General features: G+C 36.2%; 1 protein-coding gene across 1 annotated transcript in view; it reads right to left on the reverse strand.

Annotated features, from left to right (window-relative positions):
• The window catches only part of LOC115946490 (uncharacterized), a 64,043-nt gene that overhangs the window by 41,218 nt on the left and 1,371 nt on the right, over positions 1-21,454 (reverse strand). Inside the window, exons 4-10 of the mRNA XM_031048830.2 lie at positions 20,676-20,806; positions 18,901-18,989; positions 15,771-15,870; positions 14,403-14,446; positions 13,336-13,413; positions 3,903-4,099; positions 1,314-1,378 (exon numbers count right to left, since the gene is read on the reverse strand). Of these exons, the coding sequence (XP_030904690.2) occupies positions 1,314-1,378; positions 3,903-4,099; positions 13,336-13,413; positions 14,403-14,446; positions 15,771-15,870; positions 18,901-18,989; positions 20,676-20,806 (704 nt within the window). The remainder of the gene's footprint in view (positions 1-1,313; positions 1,379-3,902; positions 4,100-13,335; positions 13,414-14,402; positions 14,447-15,770; positions 15,871-18,900; positions 18,990-20,675; positions 20,807-21,454) is intronic.

Here is a 21,454-nt window from a genome sequence, read left to right on the forward strand (position 1 = left end):
TGTGCTTATCATTTACTTTTAATTTTATTGTTGTTTCAAACACAAGAAAACCCATTATTTTCAGATTAAAAAGACATAGATATTCCCAGATGCAGATAACGCAGACACAGACTCAGAGAAAGGAAATTTACTGTTCCAGCATTATATAACTTGAACTGTTGGAACTAAAAAATCTGAGGAAATGCGAAGAGCTGACAAGACAATATTGTACTGAAATTGTAGGCTGCCTACCACAAAAGAGCAAAAATCAACACTTCATTAGATGAAAATTTAGAAAAACTCATATTCAGATTACACTCCCACAATACTTTTAAAATAACAAGCCCCTTTTTCATAAAGCTGATACAGAACTGAAAAACTAACTAAGGTCATATATAAAGTGACCTGTGGTATAATACTAAATTCTAAAACTGCTTTGTGAGTATACTTTAATTACCGAGTCTCTAGAGAACTCTTCCATTCTGACTTTACAAAACCCAAACCTGCTGTGGTGACATCATTATTTATTTTTTAAATACAGTATCTTTTAAAAACTGAAACTTATAAAATAATGTTTTTGAGAGTGTCAGAAATATTTTAAAACTGCAGTGAAAAGTTTCAAAGAAAATTATGCTCAAGCACACATTATATTATATAAACATAAATATTAGCACAGTTCCCTGCTTAGGTGAACTCACTTTTGATATGGCTATACTAAGCAGTTAATTTCTGATCTCAACCTTGCTTCTGTAGAAGTCAGTTGACACTAGTTTAAACAAGAAAAGGATCCAACCTTACTGGTACTTCATTAGACCTGTATTACCTTATCATTCATTCAGGGAAAGACCACCACTAGAAGACTATAGACTGGAAGACAAACAGACAACTTCACGATTTTACTGGCACTGCAGTTTTCTTTCAACAGAGTATTTCAGGAGATGATCTGTCTCATTCTTAGTTGCTCTCCTGACAGATGTAGTTACTCATCACTTACCTTTTGAAAACTTGGTAAATAAATTTCACAAGGAAATAGAACAAAATTAACACACCAGTAAAAAAAAAATCAACAAGTACAAAAGGTGTTACTGGGCTAAGATGTTTTAAAAATTATTATTAGTAATACAAAAGAACGATCCCAGCCTTCTCAGGAGGTTTGTGGATATGCTTGTTATATGAATTAACATTTTTTTATGTATCAAATAATGTGTTTCTTTGGCAAGGGGAAGGATGAGGATTTTAAAGTGGTAACAGTTTATGGTAGAAAATATATAGTATTTTGTCCAAAATACAAAACTTTGGAAATCAAAAATACCTGCCATACAAAGAGGTAATACCTTATAAAATGCTGAAGGAGGCGATCCTTTTGCTCCATGAACTTTCACTGCCCCACCATCAAAACCTACAGTGGTTAAAAAAATCAGTACTTAAGCTTCTTCAATATAACTTCAAAGACATTCTTCTGTGATACTTATTAAGCAAATGCACTTAATTAAAAAGCAAATCACTGATAGCTGCACTGCCACAGAAGAGAGAACCTTTCAGGAAACAGTCCTCCCTGCCTTAGAAACCCAAACAACAAATTAGTGACTGAATTTGTAACTTCAATGAGTCTTTTAACAGAGTAATTGAAATGTTTATTCATGTACTTAAAAAACACTTAACAAAGAGAGCAGCCTTAGGACTTCAGGCCCAACAGTTATTCTCCACTTAACATAGAGTTATTGCACACACACAGAACAAACAATTTACTGTAGTTGGTTGGAGTCGGTCCTTCACTTGGTAAAGAAACAGTACATCAAAGATGAGAAACCAAAAATGACAGCTTATTTGCTGATATCTTATTAAGTGAAGAGACAACTTAACTTTAGCCTTTTTGTCAATAACAGAAACAGAACAGTCTGAATGTATGTTCCAGGGCAATTACCATGTTCAGTATTAGGAATATTAGTGCCAAAAGGGAACTGCAGAAAATTGCCATTATGGCATCAGGTTCAAGCTTGAACTAGAGAAAATTAATAGATGCAGCTCCTTGAAAATCAGCTGTGCAGGATCAGCACTCACGTCAGACAGACAGCATTACACTACTGAGGAATACAATATTGAGGAAGCAGTTCAAAGCTTTACACAAACACTCTAAAAAGGTCAAATCAGAACTTATCTGAAAAAGTGAATGTGACTAGCAGAAATCTTACACATCACTTAGATAACATCATCACTCTCTCTGCTAGATTGACATAAAACTAATTTAATTTTCAATAAAAATGATATCCCTACAGTCAGAGTGAAAAATCTGGAAGAGTTTCACACAGGTGAAGGAGTAATACAAAGAAAAAAAAACCTGCACAAAACAAAATGCATAACATGCATTGACAAAAAGAAAACAGAAGCACCTCTCAGTTCAAACATTGCAAGTAATCCAGCAGGACAATAAAATCAGCAATGTAAACAACAAAAATAGATAGCTTGCTTGTTTTTACTGGTGTACGTGTCAAAGCACTTCAAACTAAAAATATTTAAGAAATCTGCCCATTTTCCATCTGTTATATTTCTAAGAGGGCTAACTGAAAGTTCATGTGGAAGTTCATTTTAAGTTCAAACATGTCATATCAGGTCATTTGCAAGCTAAAAGTTCATAGGAAGGTTAGGGTTTCTTTTTTAGTTTTATAATAAAAACTAGTGGCTAAGAGCAGCAAACTGGTCTTATCAGACCGCCATTTGGTTCAGAGTGCAATTTTACAGTACTTTTATTATTGATGCAAAACATTTTTGATGCAAAAAATTTGTGATGTTACAGTGTTTTGAGTTTTATCACAGTAAGTTTTTAATATAAGATACCAATTCTTCTGCGTTTTATAAAGACACTCAGCATACTGTCACAGGTAATTTCCACTAGAATGAAAGAATATATAACACAGATCTGGTCAAAAACAAATGTCAAATGACCACAGCTGAGCATTTTTTCCAAACCGTCTTATCCAACCAACAGATCTTCAAATCCGTAAAGCCTGGGGTCTTTTTGTTTGTTTTGTTTTTAAAGCTAAATGCAGAACATACATATCCACCTTTAGTCTACTAGCTTTTGAGAGTTTCAAGAATAGTAAATGGACTTTTTTGAACTGACATTCTTTGGTGGAAATCCTGTACTTCAGCACACTTCCACCACTTAAGAAGATCCATCTAAATGCCTAAAAAAATCACTATTACCAAGTAGTGCTTTGAAAGACATAACTTTTCCATTGTTACTAACATTTCAAATGCCATGAGAAACAAAATGTACAAAAACAATTTTTTTCTTTTCTTTTTTTTTTTTTTTTAGCAAAGAAACTGAGCAGCAGTTTAAAAGGAATACTGAAATCATAGTGGAGCTGTCTCAATGCTGAGTATCCAGAACAGTTTAAAGACTTGGTATGTGCAAGGCATGCATTAAGAAGTAAAGCAAAAGAGCAGTGAGCAAAGATTTAAGTCAGTCAGCCAACAAGATAAAATAAGAGCATGATCAGAATTTCTAAAGGAATTTCTAGCAAAAGTTATTGAAAAATCAGTTTAATACACATCACATTTTAAGGAACTGTTTTAACAAGGAATATACAGAGAAAACATGGAAATTAACTGCTTTAGTTTGATAAAGCATGGAAGTTCAAGTAAATGCTTTAGTTTGATAGCTCAATTCACTGACACAGATCACAGAATCACACAGAATCACAGAATCCCAAGGGTTGGAAGGGACCTCGAAACATCATCTAGTCCAACCCCCCTGCAAGAGCAGGGTAACCTAGAGTACATCACACAGGAACTTGTCCAGGCAGGCTTTGAATATCTCCAACGTAGGAGACTCCACAACCTCTCTGGGCAACCTGTTCCAGTGCTCTGTCACTCTATAATAAGTGAACTAACTGATAAGTTAGATAGATAAGTGAACTAACCTGGAATTTCAGTGATGGAAACTTTGGAAAAGTCACATGTGACATCTGGTAAGAGACAGCGCTGAGGATCGCCCAATTCATATACCAGCTGTTCAGCTACAGTGCCAAAAGAGATTAGTCCCCCAGTGTCTGGTGGTTTAGAAAGAATAAAGTCTCCTTCAGAGGAACACTCAACAATGGGAAAGCCTATGTTGTGCCTAGAATATGAAAGACATTGAAAAAACCTATAAATACACGGGGAAAGTGAAAAGAAAAATGAGTAACATAATAGAACTTTATGGTAATGACTAATTAAATAAAACTGATCAAGATTTGTAACATATCTGGTTGTTTCTGCAGAAAAATACATAAGAATAAGCACTGACCAAACTGGTCAACCAAAATAATGTAAGGACACATTTTATTTCCTGGCAAAGACTGCAGATGTAACAACAGATATCAATAGTAAACAGAAGTGGATCGGGAAATGGAGAAGGACACTAACAAAAATAGTTAAAGTAAAAAGAAGCTTAAAGAATTAGAGAACTATGATTAAAGAGGTAAATTCAGAAGAGGCACCACAATTGCTTATTCTAGGCTAGTCTGGCCATGGCAGCACACACAGCATGAAGGTGAAGACATGTAAATATATCCTGCACTCTGGATCTGAAAAAAGCAGTCAAAGCAGGAACAGCAGACTATGCTGGAAGTCTTAGAGATGAAGGAAAGCAGGAGACAGGAGTGATCACACTTACTATGGGCAATCTCACATGTTAATAATAATTTATACACAGAAAAGTTATAATCAGAAAGCAGAAAGATACATGAAAATTAAGACTTTCAGCCCAGAACAATAATAATAAAAGAACAAACAGAACATTATGAGGCATAGCAAAAAGAAAAGCAATAAACCAGAAAGTTATAGATATGTTTATAAATGAAAATACTCTTTCTCCTCACATTCTCACCAGAGTAATATACAGAAAGTGACCAAGCAACTCATAGTTTGTAAGAGGCAAATTTTGGTCATTACAGTAGGAGGGCAGAATTTCAGGTTTTTGTGGATGAGATCTAGATACCTGCTTTCCTCAACAAAAGGCTTTTATTTTATTTACAGAGAATTTGTAAAAATTACAGAGAATTTGTAAAATAATGAGATGCCTGAAAATTAAGAGAGACTTAATATTCTTCTAAAAAGGCCACCTGGCTCACTCCCCTCTCACGGGAAGCTGGAAATCTGTGCAAGTATCCCAGAGACACAAGGAGTTCAGGAGATACAGCCCCTTGCAAAAGCAAAATTGTTCTAAAAGGTTCCTAATAATGAAAGGTGGCGAACACCACGATTCTCATTAAAGAATTAGATTAATCAATGACCTTCAGGTCCATTGTACACACTTTATTTCAGGGACCAGCTAACTTTAACTGGGTTGGGTGCTAGTGGTAACAATGTGCTGAACATACAACCAAATTGGTTATCAGCAAAGGTTAGATGAACATAGTTTGTATAACATAAATCCACAAAGTTCTGAAGGAAGTAAGCAAAGAAACCAGTGAACTCTTCAGTGACATTTGTAAAAGTTCATGGGAGCTTGAACAGATTCCTTATCATTGGGAAGCTTCAAACATAACCCTATTATTTAAAAAAAGGATTATGAGACAAGCTCTGTTACCAGAGATCAGCAATTTTAATACTGATAGTGTACAAAACTCGCAAAGTATGGTAGCTGGAAGACACCTAGAAAAGCCCATTTCGAATCAGTAACGATTATACTTCATTGGACTGGGCTTTGAAACTATTTAAACCACTAAACAGATAAACATAAACAAAAAAAAAAAACAACCCCACCCCCAAACCCTCACCCAGCTGAATACAAAGAATTGAATGGAATTAACAATTCTTTATACCAAATTATTCTAGGGTTGGAGGGGGTTTTGAGGGGAAAAGAGGGACAAAAATGGCTGCAAGAAGTATGTAACATTCAACATTTTAAAAGTCTGACACAGAAAAAGGTAACACTCCAAACCCCCTCAATTCCTTTCCTCAGTATTAGAGCAACAAACTAACATGTCAGTATCCCAGTTTTACAAGTAAGGACACATGTACAAGAAGCATCACAATTTGCCCAGTGTTACACAGCAGGATCAGTGAATGAACAGTAATTAATTAAGAAACTTTAACTCTGTTAGTACCATGTTTGTGTGTTTTACCCTACCATTTATCTGTCTTGTCTTAAGGCAACAGCCTCAGGTACCTTGCCAGCAAGCTCAATGAAGCTTATTTAAATCACCTACCCAAAAGTGAAATGACTTCCATAAAGACAGATTACCCAGTGCAGACTATCCCACTGCAGTGACAACTGGTATCCTTGCTACAGCTCACTTTGAGCCAAGTCACCAGCACATGCAACTCTTATTATACATTCCTGAACCTATGGCCTAGTGATCTTTGTTTTGAAGGAAAAAGGTATTTTCAGTCCCTAAAATGGTTAAAATCTGTCAAACACTTAAGTCATTAAAAGTAAACCAATCATAGAAGGCAAGAGATAAACAGTATCAGTATAAACAATACTATTATTCAGGTCCCTTTATATGCAAAAGGAAGGACAGACTCTGATTTTCCTATTATGTTAGAACCATCAAAGTCAGAGGATCTTTATGGTAGAGCTTTTTATGCTACCAGAGTTCCTGGAAGGAGACCAAATAGGTACAAACACACTGTCTGCAACCACTTCTAAATAACCTCCAAGGCTGAGACATACTTGCTATATAAAAATTAAACTCAGTTCTTACCACTTAGAGCAAAGTGCTGACCCAAAGCTTGTAAGAAAATCACAAGGAGAAAAGCCATTCTAATATTAAAAAAACAAACCCAAGCAAAAATCCAAACAAAATCAAACCCATACCAGCCTTTCCTGCCCTACCCTAAAAAACACCCCAAACAATCAAAACCAAAGGTGACACCCAAAGTCTTCCTAGGAAAGGCATACCTACACAGCACACTAGCATATCCTAGCATAAGAATTTTTTATGCTATACTTACAGCATTCTGAAATCCAAGACCCAAAAGGTCAGTAAAAAGAATACTACAATCAGTGACTTACTCTTCGTTCATTTCTCAAAATGTTCATTTACTTCATTCATGTTTCAAAAGTTAGCAAAGGTATCAAGGAAGACTTTTTGCTTTTGTCCGAGATAAGCGTGAGGGATATTTCCTCCTCAAGGTACACCATTACCCCATGAACTTTCCCGAACATTCAGTTAGTTAGTTCAAAGATGTGTGTTCTCCCAGGTCACATCAACCCTGAAAGTTTCCCTCACTTCTTAACAATTCAAAACATAAAGATCAAATGAATTGAGTACAATGCCCCTGGATTCTATCTGTACTGTAACTGGATGACTGAGAAAATAGATACATCCTATACTGCCTTGTAGCAGATGCCAATAATAACCTACATTAACATACACATGATTAAGAGAAAAAGGTCTTTTGTGCATTGTTAAAAGACATTAATTAAAATAATTTTTCAGCTTGGAAACAAGCTGGGGTAAGTCACTCCTATGGCATGATTCAGTCAAATGACAGCTACTTAAATTTGTCATTAGAGCTCACCAGCAGCAACAGGTCCCTGGATGAGGTATTCTAGCACATACCAGCAGTACTTTGATCACACCATCATCCTGATCCACATTTCCACTGAAGGAAGTAACTCTTTGCCCAATTCTCTAGTAGGTTTTGCTGGGTAGCGACACACCATAACATGCCAGCTTTATGCTGGCATAACCCACAGCCATGTTGTAACTTTGTACAGCATAGCGGGGGAGTTAAACCACAGACCTATGAACTTGAATTTAGCAACAACTACAGTCATGGCATCCAAAGTGGCACAGAGGCCAAGGGGCTTTAATAAGAGAGTTGCATCAGTTTGGCAAAAGTCCCCTAGCAGAATGGGGCAATATCAAGCAATGTAAACAATCCTGAAAGGAAACTACTAAAATGAATTCTAATCAAATTATATGACAGTGTGATTAATAAAATACTAGAGAGAAAAAAATATTATTTTATAAACATTTTGTGTAGTTCTTTTAGCACAGAGTTCAAATACAGAAATAACATACATCAGTTTATGAAAGGAGATGACAACAGTTCTTTCATTCAAAACAAGTTTTAGTTTGTGTTTTTGGTATTTACTAATGCATATAATTTATTGTTTACTTAAACCAGACCACTGAATAAACATAAGCCAAGATTAAACCTCAGAAACCCCCTAACAGTTAAAGCACACAGATAAAGTTCTAAAATAGGTTTTCCTGCTCAAGCTATCTCTCTCATTGGCCACTGACAGCTGCTGCCCTACTGTAACAGGAATCAGGACTCTGAAACAGTCTCCGTCCTTTTTCTGCCTGCCAATTACTTAATCTTGGATTACTTTTTCCATGTAAAATGCTGTTTTTTCTTCCATGGGCATGTCACAGGTGATAATCTGAACTGTCTAAGCAAAGATCTTCTGCCTACTTTGTGATAATGCACTACTCAATCTCTGGTAGCTATGAAGACAGCCTTCCTTCTCATTTTGCCACAAATCTTACACCATTTGTATTACCAAAGAAAGTAAAATCCATTATCAGTACTGGGTCCTGTTTGGCTCAGGGAGAAAGATACTGAGATAAAAATGGGTATTTCTTCCCTCATAAGGTGCCAAACCGACAAGTATCTCATTCTGGCCACTGCTGATAGACCGAGACTACTGGCAACAAAAGATGGGACAGCTAGTGTAGTACATTAACTTGCAGGGGAAGATCCTGCAAGAAAAAAAAGCAAAACAAAAAAGCCACAGCAATACACATGACATGGGAGTGAACCGGAGTCCAACTAAGCTGTGGTATGACCTTTTAGCTTTACAATTAATGCTGTTTCCTGGGATATGACTCAATGAATGTCATGCTGAGGACAGCTCTAAGTTGACCTTCTCAACTCCCTGGGCATGTATCTTAACCACTATGCCATTAAGTAAAAAGCAGAAACTGCTACCACTTTAGCAGCGTTTTTACAACCAATTCAAAACTGCTAACATGTGTCAGGCACGATCAGAACAAACTTACAGGTAAGATAAAGGCATCTCTTTCCATGTAGGTACCAACATGCTTCCTAACTTCTGCTGCAATTCCAATTCAGGCAAAAAATTATTGCATCACTTATCTCCTCTGACTAGGGCATTTCAGAGTATGCATTGTATGTAAACACTTAAGGCCCAGGCAATTTCAGGCCAACCAGACTGGGTGCCTGATGTTTTCAACTGCCTGGAATAGATGGCATTACACAGAAAAAGGCATTCCACATTGCTGATTGGGACTCACATGCTGGATTCTGTTCAAGGCCCAAATTAAGCAATCTGGATCCAGCCCTTAAGAAACTACAACTATTGACTTACCCTTTTGGTCATCCCAGGCCAGAGGATTATGCAGTCTCAACCATTGCACGCTCTTGGCTTAGGGCAAAATGTCAGTGTTTATCATCTCCTCAAAATGATTACTCTACTGATCAGCATTAGTTTATTCTCTCCTGCATTTCAAAACAAAACAAAACAATGTACTAATCACCCACTGGCACTAAATAATAGTAAGAGACAGCAATGTCTTGGATTAAATGAAACTAAAAACAGAGCTGCGCTTTATCAATATAGGTCTGGTATCACAGTTCATTTCTGCACATTACATGAATTCCCGATGGAGTCCTGCACACTAGACAGTAAATAGGGAACAGTGATGTATTATCACTTCTTCTGGCCATATGCTGACACACATTACTACACAAATAACAGGAGTAAGTGCTTTTTTGATAACATTTATTTTAAATCAGTCATTTAAGAATGCACACTAGTCTTCTATAAACTGTGAATTAATAGTTTATTGCATTTTCTCTGCTAAACAGGAAAGAATTCACACAAGAGGCAAGTCAAGCAGCACTCTTCTCACTGGAAAAGTAAACAGCATCTAGCCCCTCTGTCTGACCATTTTCATGCAAACTAGACAAAACCTTACAGCTTCAAGATCCCTGCCTTTAAGTCAAATACATTAAGGAGATACTGCCAGCACAATTAAAAAATTCCAGTACCTCAGGTCAGCAGACAGAAACCAATTATGTTTGGCTTCTATTAACTAAAGTAACTTGGAGAGTCACAAGTTGGAACATATACTTCACTTGTTTTACATTAAAAGCTTACTTTAACAAGACAAAAGGAAAGAGGTTTTAAGAGCTAATCATTCAATGGCCACAATATACCCACAATATACCCACATGAACATTACTGAGGCTTAAAGCACCTTTTTGCAGTGGAATTAAGTTCCCAGAAGTGGTATGCATCAAACATTTCAAGAAAATTAATTAAACAAACAAACAAACTCACACAAAACTAAAAAAAACTGTAGTGGATGAATAAAGTGGGTCTAATCCAGTGCCTCAATACTCCTAAGGACATTATATTTGAGCTCTGACTCTGATTTGCCTAGCTTTACTTAAAGTGCTCTTGTTTATACAGCTGATTATTTTTGCTTATACATAAACAATAGACAGTTAAGGTTTATAAGCCTAAAATTGGATAAATTCTTCCTTTTTTGTTTAAAGTTAAAAGAACTCATACCCATCAGTCCTTCTTTACAGTACACTTACACCTTTTTCAGCAGCCAAACACAGAACAGCAATTTACACTACTGTTCTTGGGGAGAAGTAAAATACAAAGAGAGTCAAAATATGACCTGAGTCCAATCATAACCAAACCTACCGTCTCCAAAAAAGACAGACTGACCTCTTGTGTTTAGCCACCAGAGAACAGCGTAAGTACTGTGAAAGGTTCTCTTAAGCTCTAGCGTAAAGGTCCAGAAAACATTTGCAGAGCTGAATGGTAAGTAGTCTTGGCTGCATGAACACACAGCAGTGGGAAATTTATATTTGAAAGGCACTCTAACGACTACAGAGTTTTGACTTTGCTTCTTCCCCCACATTTAATGTCTTTGTTGGGCTGATCTGGAATTGACATTATGTATCACAGACACTATGATTTATTGATATCTAAACTACGTACACTTACTTTCAGGAGACTGCTAAAAACATAGCTTTTCCTAAATGAGGGAGTAAATCATTAACACAGCATACTGAAGTAACTGCTGCAAACTGTCAGAGCTCTCCTGACCTATTGCCAATACAACTGATGCTGGTGGCAGCAAGTAGTGCATGTTTTGGTCATTAAGACTACAAATTACTGCATTATTATTATGCATTATTACACAGTGCATTCATTGAAAAAAGATTTAGATTGTCTAATAACAAAAAAAACCCATGCCATCAAGTTTCTTTAACTTAAGGAGGCAACAGGTTACTATTAAGCTATCAGATGGAAAATGTGTTTTAGTACAGACCAAAAGCTTTCATATTTCCTCTTCATGCATTTGGGCCTAAATATAGTAAACCATTATTTATTGGGGTGGAGGGAGGAGAACAGTGAAGCTCTAACAGATCTCCTCCCCTCCCTCCTTCCTAAATGGATGTGCTGGACTACAAGTCCACTTTAATCAGTCATCTACTCTGCCTCTACAAATATAAAATTAAAGCTCACATGTTAGTTTGGTTTTGACTAGATTCAGGAGTTTATCACACAGGCTGACACACAACATGCTTTTATTTCAAGGATTTCATCAACTAAATGCTTAAGACTTACTGAATTTGCAAACAAACCCACTAGCTTTAAAGCACCATGATTAATTCTTTAGCAGACAACCTGAAAGTAAATAAATTACTGTTATATTAGCACAGTTACAATCATGCATAGTTCAGAAGGATGCAATGGGGACAAGGTAACAGAACCGTATATTAGGTGCTGACCTTCTATATTGTTTAGCAGCAATACAAGCCAGGACCAGTCAGCTCTAAGCCACAAGACTACTATGATTTTAGATACAGTTAAACGATCTTTACATATACCCACACAGGTATTAGCTAAGCATATCCAAGGTATGTACACTTCTCTGTAAAATTAGGTATACCCTAATTTTTATGAGCTATACCAGTAGCTCGTAGCTTAATAAACTCAAACTTCCTTTTTTTTCCCCAAACCAGACTGCCATTTCTCAAAGAAAAGTCCTTAAACAGAAAGAACTATCAAGCATTTTAATATAAAAAGTAGCATTTTCCAAGATTCTGTTTCTTCCTTTCATTCTTTTATAAAGCAAGGTCTTTTGGATAATACAGCATAGTTAAGTCATCAGGAAATAAATAAGAATAAAATTAGCACTTACAGATTTCCAAACTGAACACTGTCTTGTTACTCTCAACTTTCTCATTTGACTTCCTACTATATACAACAGTAAGTCCAGTTTGCTCAGGGCTAGTAGCCTGATAATAGGTGAAAAGAAATGGTCTGAGCTTTCACCTATACATCAGCAGTGTTCAGGAACTCAGAAGAGCAGAATGCACCTTTCAGGATCACACTCAATATGAGACAGTCACTACAAGGAGAAGAAAAAAGTCTTGGCAGCCCTACGGAACTACACAGGAGAGCAGCTCTTCAGATTGAAGGGCCCAGTGTCCTGCTGGTTCATCCCCCTATACTACAGGTTGCTCCCAGTGGCCTTCATCCCAGAGTGACATTAGAAACAAGAACACACAGGATTAAAACCACACTTCTCTCCTGCATTTCTCCCACTGCTCTTCAGCACTATCTTCAGTCATGTAAAAGCAGCACTGCCTTTTAAGTGACATGGCACAGGACAAGATTCTTCTCTCTCATCCCAAGGACAACAGGGATAAACTGTAGCCAGAATGACTCATCCTATCTAAAACATATTCCCTGTTTTTAAACTACTCTTAAAAACAAGTTGGTCAAAACAAGGCTACATTAAGTCCTGCCTTAGCAGGCAGAAGGACCTACCTGTGTGAAAATCCAATTCAGTAAGACTGAACACAAGATACAGAACTTTTTGAAAGGACCTGTGATCTCCACAGATGTGTTGAGCTACATCATACAGCAAGAGAGGACTGTGGTATACACTCATCTCTACCAAAGCAAATTACATAAAATTTGTGACTGAACAGTACACAAGTGATCTAGCTGATGACTGATGCATATTGTCTGTCGCATTACAATAACACATAAAAGGCAATAACAAATCTTTCAAAAGAGCAGATGATAAAGGAAAAAAACAATTAAAAAAAATCAAAGGGATAACATTTTTCTCAAATCACCTGCTTAAGTTAACAAAGCAAGCCCCCAGTTGGCCAGAAAGGGAAACTGCAACAGGGAGAACAGACCACAGAAGAGTAACATTAAGATGGAAAAATATCAAGAGGCCCATATTGCTTCCTCGAAAAGAATAAAGTAGAAGCAGTTATTACAAGACATATAGCAGGAAACCTCATCTTTGGTCCCCTACAGACATACATGCTGATGTCACAATTACATACCAGTCTGGTACTGCATGCCAATCAGTGAATATTCCACCTGTACATTGAGCACCACATTCAATGAGATGACCTGCAAGGCTGGGAAAATGACATTCAAATAACTCAGTATTCTGTAAAATCAAGTTTCACAAATCCAGCTTTAAAAATATAGCAGTAATAACAAGGGGCTCTGAAAGATGAGTGTAAGAAGAGTTGAATAACTTCTACATGAAGAATCAAATTAACTTCCAGGGAAATACAAACACAAGCTTATCTAAATATGCACAGCCCATTTTTAAAATCAAGAGATAAAAGATCTCACTTCAAATGTGAAGGACAGAATGTACTATGGTTGTGTACTATGATTTTCAAATCTCTGATTGTGAAAGTCCACAAACACTCAACAGACTCTAGAGGGAAAATCCTTATCTATCATCCCCAATTCAGTGGAGACAAAGTTTCACTTATTCTCATGCAAAAGGAGATCCAATCATATTATTACTAGGTGTACTGAGGTACTTATGCAGTCACTCATTTTTACAGACTTCATCACACTCAGATTACGCAGAATATTAAATTAGGTGACAGAATGCTTTTTGCACCAGATTCCTAACCTTAGGGTTTACATCTAGGGTTTGCAAATGGAGTACTGACACTGCGCTTCTGCAAAATCATACAATGATGCTGACCTCTGACTGAATCTCTTGCTACGTATCTTTGAGGATAAGACCTGCTACCATCTCAACTATCAACAGCAACCAGAAAAAGCTGGGAATCACTGATCTACATTGTAAGGTTTCACCTCTTGACACAAAACGGAGAGGAAGAGAAAGTTATACTGTTTAATAAAATCATTCACTCCTTTCCTCATTTTGTATTTTAAGTTGATTCCAAAATGGAGCTTCTATCATTTCAATTCCAAGCAACAGTATTAAACAAGCCTTATAAAAGAACCCAAAAATCTAACAAAAACATTTAAATAAATTATTTCAATAAAAACATGCAAAATCACTGATTAAGAAAGTTTTTTTTATCCCGACATTATGCTATGAAATATAAATTTACCCATTTCTTCTTATATTATTTACCTTCCCGCAGCTAGCAAGTCAAATTCATCCCTATTCCAGCCAAACTAGAAGAAAAATACAAACCAGTTAAATATAGAAACATTTCATACAGTACAGAAAACTGCATATAGTATGTTCACTGCTTTGAGTGACAATGCATTGGATATGTTTTTACTTAACTGCAAAAATCTAAAGAACAATAACTGACAGAGGCTGTAAGTGGATTTGAGTTGCCATACAGTAAGTTTGTAAAAGAGCTCTGACGTATTTCAGTTTTCTTCTTATTAATACACAAATTCTCATAGTCACACATTCTTTCAAAAAACTGGGAGTGAAATATTATTAAATATTATTAAAAATTTGCATGACCCAGAATTTTAAAAGTCTGGTATCTATTTTGTGTCATGTAAACAGACCAGCATGGATTTTCAGTTTTTGAAGATTAACAATTCCTGGAGTACTACCAATCATCCTCAATAACTGGAAATATGTTTTCTGTTTAACTAGAAATTATTTTCCCCAAGTTCAAGCAATGCAATATATTCATTGTTTCTTATTTAGACTATAGCAGAAGACTCCCTAAAACCTTTCAGTAAATTAGATAAGGCTACTCTGGAGTAGATAAAACACACTGACAGATATTTTAAGAATGTGAATAGCTAGGAATAAAATAACCACACACAATGGCAATTACAAATGGGAAAGTTTAATTCTAGATTGGGCAGTGTTGGACATGGATGAAATCAGGAGAGTATGAAGTTTTAGAAAGGATGTTTGTAACCAGACACTAATGTATACCCTCTTTTTTTCTTAATGCGAACCAAAAGAAAGCCTGCATATTTCACAGCATGTGGTCATTCACAGAAATGCTTAACCTATTTAAAGTACTTCAGAAAACCACATATCCTGCTTGTATAATTTAATGAAATTCAAAGAATTTTACAAATGTTGCACTGAAATCCAACTACTTAAAATAATACTGCTTACCCATTAAAAAGAGACCAGTGTTTTTAGACCACCTGATGTGCCTCCCCAAAAAAACCAAAGTGAGCTCTACTAACGCCACCTTGTGGTAAAGAAGAACATAGTTTTTCTTAACCTTGCACATTAAATTTGAAAGAGGGAAAGTTAAGGAGAGAAATGCTAGCGAAACATGGCAAGATTCTTAGCTTCACCAAATCCAGCTTCATGATAGTCAAGTTGATAAATATTCCTGCTATAAGTTTATAAGTGAAAACCGTCAACTTTTCATTCATGTAAGGAAAAAAATAATTAAGGTGCTTACTATTTTTAATATCTACATTTTAATAAGGGACAAAAACCGGCTGACAATGATTACTGAATATTCATTCAATTAAGTTCCTTATATGGGAATTAACTTGTACTTACAGAATGAATGAGTGGTCCTAATACAATCCCACTGTCGACACATCTACCTGTCACAACAATATCAGCTCCAAGGTCAAGAGCCCTGCTTATTGGCCGTGCTCTAAAGATGACAAAACACAACAGCAAAGACTTCATTTTTTAAAATTATTATTAAAAAAAAAACAGTTTCCTGCCATACACAGGATAAAAATCACTTAAAAAAAACGGTGTGAAATCAGTAAAATCTATTAAGTCATTTTGTATATACACCAAGATTATTTTAAAAAGCAAGTATCAGAACACCTTATCAAATACAGGTACCTAAATGGCATAACTGAAACACTTAATGCTCACAGAAAATGTCCTGAACACAGTGCATAGAGAGGCACTTTTATCATCAGTAAGAGAAAATACTAAGTTTTTTTCAGAGATTCGTTACTCTTACTTCATTTGTAGATGAGTATATTAAAAAAAACCCAAAAACCCACAATATTCTTCACAGAGAAAGGTTGGTGACTTTCCCCTCCAATTTTAAACCCTCCAGATGAAATTCCATAAGTGTTTTTAGAACTTGCAGTATCAACCAACTTCAAAGAATATCACTCTGCAATCATTACTTCTGAAGAAACTCCAATCACAGATTTTCCAGATTCTTCAGGTAGGAGTCAGCACAGTCAAAATTTGTCAGGCTTGAAAATATTCACACAGGTGAACTGCTCAAGTTTATATACTTTGGTGAGCAAGCTTTGACCAGAGTGCAAGGCTCCTGGCTTCTAAACCCATGATACCTGATGGATCCTTCTATTCTTCATCAAATAGGCAGCTTGAAGACAGAAACCACATAAACCACGTGCCTCAAAGAACAAAACCAAGCACAATGTTTTTCCACAGTTTCTATAGACATAGCCCTGTTTTTGACAAGGGGTAATATAGAAGACACAGAAGCTCTTAGTAATGTAAACATTAAGTACTGTGGTTCCCTTTTGGATTTGTTTTTCCAATACTACCTGAACCAAAGGCTACTAGCGAAAACAACAAGCAAATATACAGCATACAGAAACAATTTATATCTCTGGGCACAGCGTTAAGTAACCCCCATAGGTAAAACAAACCAAATGGGGTTTCTGCATACATACAGCACACTGACAGAAAAATTGCATAACTACCTTTAGAAAGGAGTAAATACAGCTGTTTGGTTCTTATTGTTAAAAATGCATGTGAGCTTAGTCCACAGAACTCCTAACAGCCCAGATCAGGAGAGACAAAAGAAACCCTTCAGGACTGATACCCATCTGAAAAATTTCACTGGGAGTTTACACACTTGAATCAAGAATCAAACTGCACACATCACCAGATTCAGGGAATGAAAAGTGAACTACCTACAGAACTTACAGATTTTACTCAAGTCACTCTGATGTTGACTTGTTTTACAGGTGCCTATATATAAATCATTTGTTTTACAAATAAGCATCCACTGCTGGTGCTATAAAAAAAGAAACTTCAGAAACAACCCACTTAAAGGGCCAGTAATAGCGTTATGTGTCAGTGCAACTGTGATTAAGGGGCCCATAAAGAAATATTGCTTTTATTAGAAAACCAAGACCACAAGTCCACTGTTCTAGAATCTGTTAGTGAAGCAGAGGTAATGGATTTTTAAAATTGCTCATCCTCATACTAGCCTGCTTTTGTCCTCTCTGCTTCGATTTGCATTGCTTTTTTAGTCTGTAATAAATCATAAACCACTGTAATAAATCATAAACCACTGGAACCATAAAGAAATATTGCTTTTATTAGAAAACCAAGACCACAAGTCCACTGTTCTAGAATCTGTTAGTGAAGCAGAGGTAATGGATTTTTAAAATTGCTCATCCTCATACTAGCCTGCTTTTGTCCTCTCTGCTTCGATTTGCATTGCTTTTTTAGTCTGTAATAAATCATAAACCACTGGAATCGGAATGAACATTTTCTCACCATTACAAATCTTCAACATTATTTCTTTGATTTCATGTTGTTACCCATGATCTGCAAACGTTGCAAGTCAAAATTTAACAAACAGAAAATCCAGCTACAATTGAAAACGCTAAAGAAGGATTTAAAAAGACTTGTCTACTAAAAGGTTTTATTTTACAAAGGAAAATATACACTGTTTTAGGTACAGTCATACCCTGTTATGTACCAGTGATACGTTTTAAAAATGCAATGATAATATGAAAAAAGAGCATGACAGTTTTTACATGAACATTAAAAGAGGAGGGACTGTGTGCAGACTCTAGAAAAACTCTGAACAGAAAAACAGGAGGCATTATATATATGACATGGAGGATGCAAAACCAGGATCATCAAGATCATCAGCTGGGAGAGATGCTGCCTTTTGGGAACACCTGACCACTGTCAAGTAGGGCATCACCAGCAAAGACAAAGAAGTCATCATCCCATTTCGAACTTGTCAGGCCACATCTATAATACAGTGTTCAGTTTTAGTCCCTGTTGTACTAAAAAAAAATATGGACAGGCTGAAGAAGGTCCAGAGAAAACTACAAAGACTATGAAAGGACTGGAAAGCCTGCTGCACAAGCAGTGGTTGAGACAGCTGGGTTTGCTCAGCTTAGAGAAAAGGCAGCTCATGAGAGGCCCTACTGCCATGTCCCAGTATTTCAAGACTGACTACAAAGAAGACAGAGACTCCCTTTTTACAAGTAGTCACATGTAAAATACAATTACAATGGGAACAGGTTACTGCTAGGGATATTCTGACTGGGCACAAGAGGAAGAATTTCCACAATGAGAACAATTAGCCATTGGAATAATCTCCCCATGGAAGTGGTGGATTCCCGAGGCAGATGCTTTCAAGATTCAGCTGGACAGGGTGCTGGGACACCTAGTTTAGGTCATGCTTTGCCTAGAAAGAATGGACCAGGTAATCCCTGAGGTCCCTTCCAAACCGGTATTCTATGATACTATGATTGCCCCATTTCTCAGTTCTTTTAATTTAGAACCTTACTGGGTTCTGAAAAGTTTATTTACAAGTTACAAGCAATTTTTTTTTCTGGTTGCCTGAATAACGTAGAGGTGAACCTCACATACTAGGTGGTTGCAGTCAACGTGTAAAAAGTATTCTTCCATAATAAAAGCGACTTGTGAAATAACTCACCCAAGATACGCATTCATGCTATGAATGCTCTCTGGAAATTGTTTGCCACTCTCTATATCAGTGATACCAGCTCCTTTCAGGTTCTCCTTCTGTCAGAAAACAAACAGAACACCACATCAATGAGCATTTTGTAGTTATCTGCTCCAAGCCTTTTATTAGTATCAGACAACAGGTCTACTTCATAGCAACTCTGAGCAACACATAATCATTAAAATTAGCAACAACATGAATCAGCTGAATGGCTAAAAGCCAGAGACACACTTTTAACCACAGTTTTCCAGCACACAGAAAAGTAAATGAGTCTTTAAAGAATCCTATTTTATTCACAGATGATCAATTAAAATTAACTGGTATATTACCTGGGCTTCAAAACTATCTTTAATTGCTGTAGAACTGAATAAATCAAACCCTGAAAATAGAAATTTGTCTGCCATAACAGCAGTGGTGGCATGGCCAGAAAACAAGGCTAATTCTGCAGGTCCAGATCACACCTGGAATACATTGTGTTTCCAGAGAGGTAGGTAGGTAGGGGAGGCAGGCATTTTTGACCATGTACTAGTAGCTTGGGAAACCAGTGTGGATCCAGGCACCAATGACTGCATAGACTCAGTATCTAATGCTAGCTACAAGGGGAAACTATAGTGCAGAAAAAAAAAAATCCATGTTGAATTAATTTGATATTCTAATGAAACCCTCCAAAGCACAAGTAACATTTCCTAGTTTTATTTATGATGTCTGGTATCAACAGTAGGAGTTGTCTGTGGACAGTAAACGCTGTCTCTTTTTATTCCTGTAAGTTATGTACTGACAATAGAAAAATCCATCTCAGATCAGAAATGTCTGTGCCAAGCTCAAATAATTACTATTTCACTGTCATACCAGTAATAAAATTCTGGACTGTGAATGATAAAGCGATTTCAGTAGGACAGAAGTTCCTTGAAAGGAAGTCCAAGCACTGCACATAATTTGCAAATAAAGAATCTTACTTGACCATCTTCCACATTCAATAGCATGCAAGGAGGAACAGAGCCTACACGGATAAATAATTTTCCAAGTTAAAAGCAGAGATATAGCCACAGCGCAAACCTCTCCCCTCTTAACCATTATCAATGTATAAACTGTTTTCACAATATCTTTTCAGGTATGGCCAATGCTTTTTGCAGAACCAGACTTTATATATAAAGCATTGTCCTTTAATTAAAAAAAAAAACTATATTTTTCAAGTTTTGTTTGTTTGGTTTCTTTTTTTTAATGTTAGAATTTCAAAACTCTCACTTAATATTACCTTACCAGCCATAAACTAATTACTTGGAAATAGAAATTACTACCTGTAAACAAAATGACATCAGGAAATGCCTGTAAATTACTAAAAACAGCTAGAAGAGATGAATATTTGAATATATGGTAACTACATCACATTTAAGTCCAAGAGACTTTAACAGTCAGGATTATTTAGTTTAGGCAGAAACAGTAACACCCTAGCTTTTCCTGAAGAGTAAGCATCCCTTAGATCACATTCAGTTTGGTTAAAAAAGATAAAGAGCAGACCCAGTCATAAAATTCACCACATACACACACTAAACATAGATGTGCCAAGAACTGTTTTCATGCATAAATAAAATAAAATGAAGTAATAACTTTTAAGTGCCTTTAATGGTAGAAGGCTACTGCATAAAGATATACAAAAGAAGTTCCTATAGGCCAGTAAATGCCACCTTCAAGCTATATAATCTAGTTTGCACAGTGCTACTAAGCCTTAAGACAAAGTACAATACCTCACTCATTAGGTCATCTCCAGCAACAACAGCTATTTTCAAATCAACATCTGCTTTCTTTGCCACCTCCTGAAGGGCAGCTGCACAAGCAAGCGGATTAACTCCACCAGCGTTACTGATGACACGAACACCTACACAAAAAAGAAAAATCAAGTTCAGCAGCATCAACAATCACATTTAAAAAACTTTAAAAAGCATTCTGGAATACAATTAAGGTATCAGACACCTAATGGAGTACTAAAATCATGTTAACATATGTACCTCAATCTGTCAAAGGATCAGAGTAAGTCAATGCAGAATAGTTTACAGAAAAGTAATTGTTACAGATATTTCCCACCTTTCCTTTGTACATGGAAGGAGAAAGTGATCACAAACACATACATGATGAGGCAGACATATCAAAACAACCCCTACAGAAACAGTATTTGACATCAATCATTCAAGAACCCATGCTCTTCAAACAACTGCATTTTAGCAGAAATATGTATCCATCTCTTATAAACTCCAGACTGTGTTAGCAAGGTACTGGGTACTTAGAAGTGATTCCCTTTCTCCTCTCAAGCTCAGAAAGCTGTGTAGTCATACTAATGTAAACAAAGGAAAAAGTAATCAGAAAATATATGATGCTCTACAATTATATGGGAAGGCTCAAAAACTTTTACACTACATTGAAAATGTCTAGCCCTGATGTTTTAACAAAGACCTGCAAAGTGATCTTCCATTCACAAATTAAAGCTACAATAAGAAATATATGGAGATGTATGTACATACTGATAACA

This window comes from Melopsittacus undulatus, chromosome 7 (genome assembly GCF_012275295.1).
Source record: "Melopsittacus undulatus isolate bMelUnd1 chromosome 7, bMelUnd1.mat.Z, whole genome shotgun sequence".
Taxonomy (NCBI): Eukaryota; Metazoa; Chordata; class Aves; order Psittaciformes; family Psittaculidae; genus Melopsittacus; species Melopsittacus undulatus.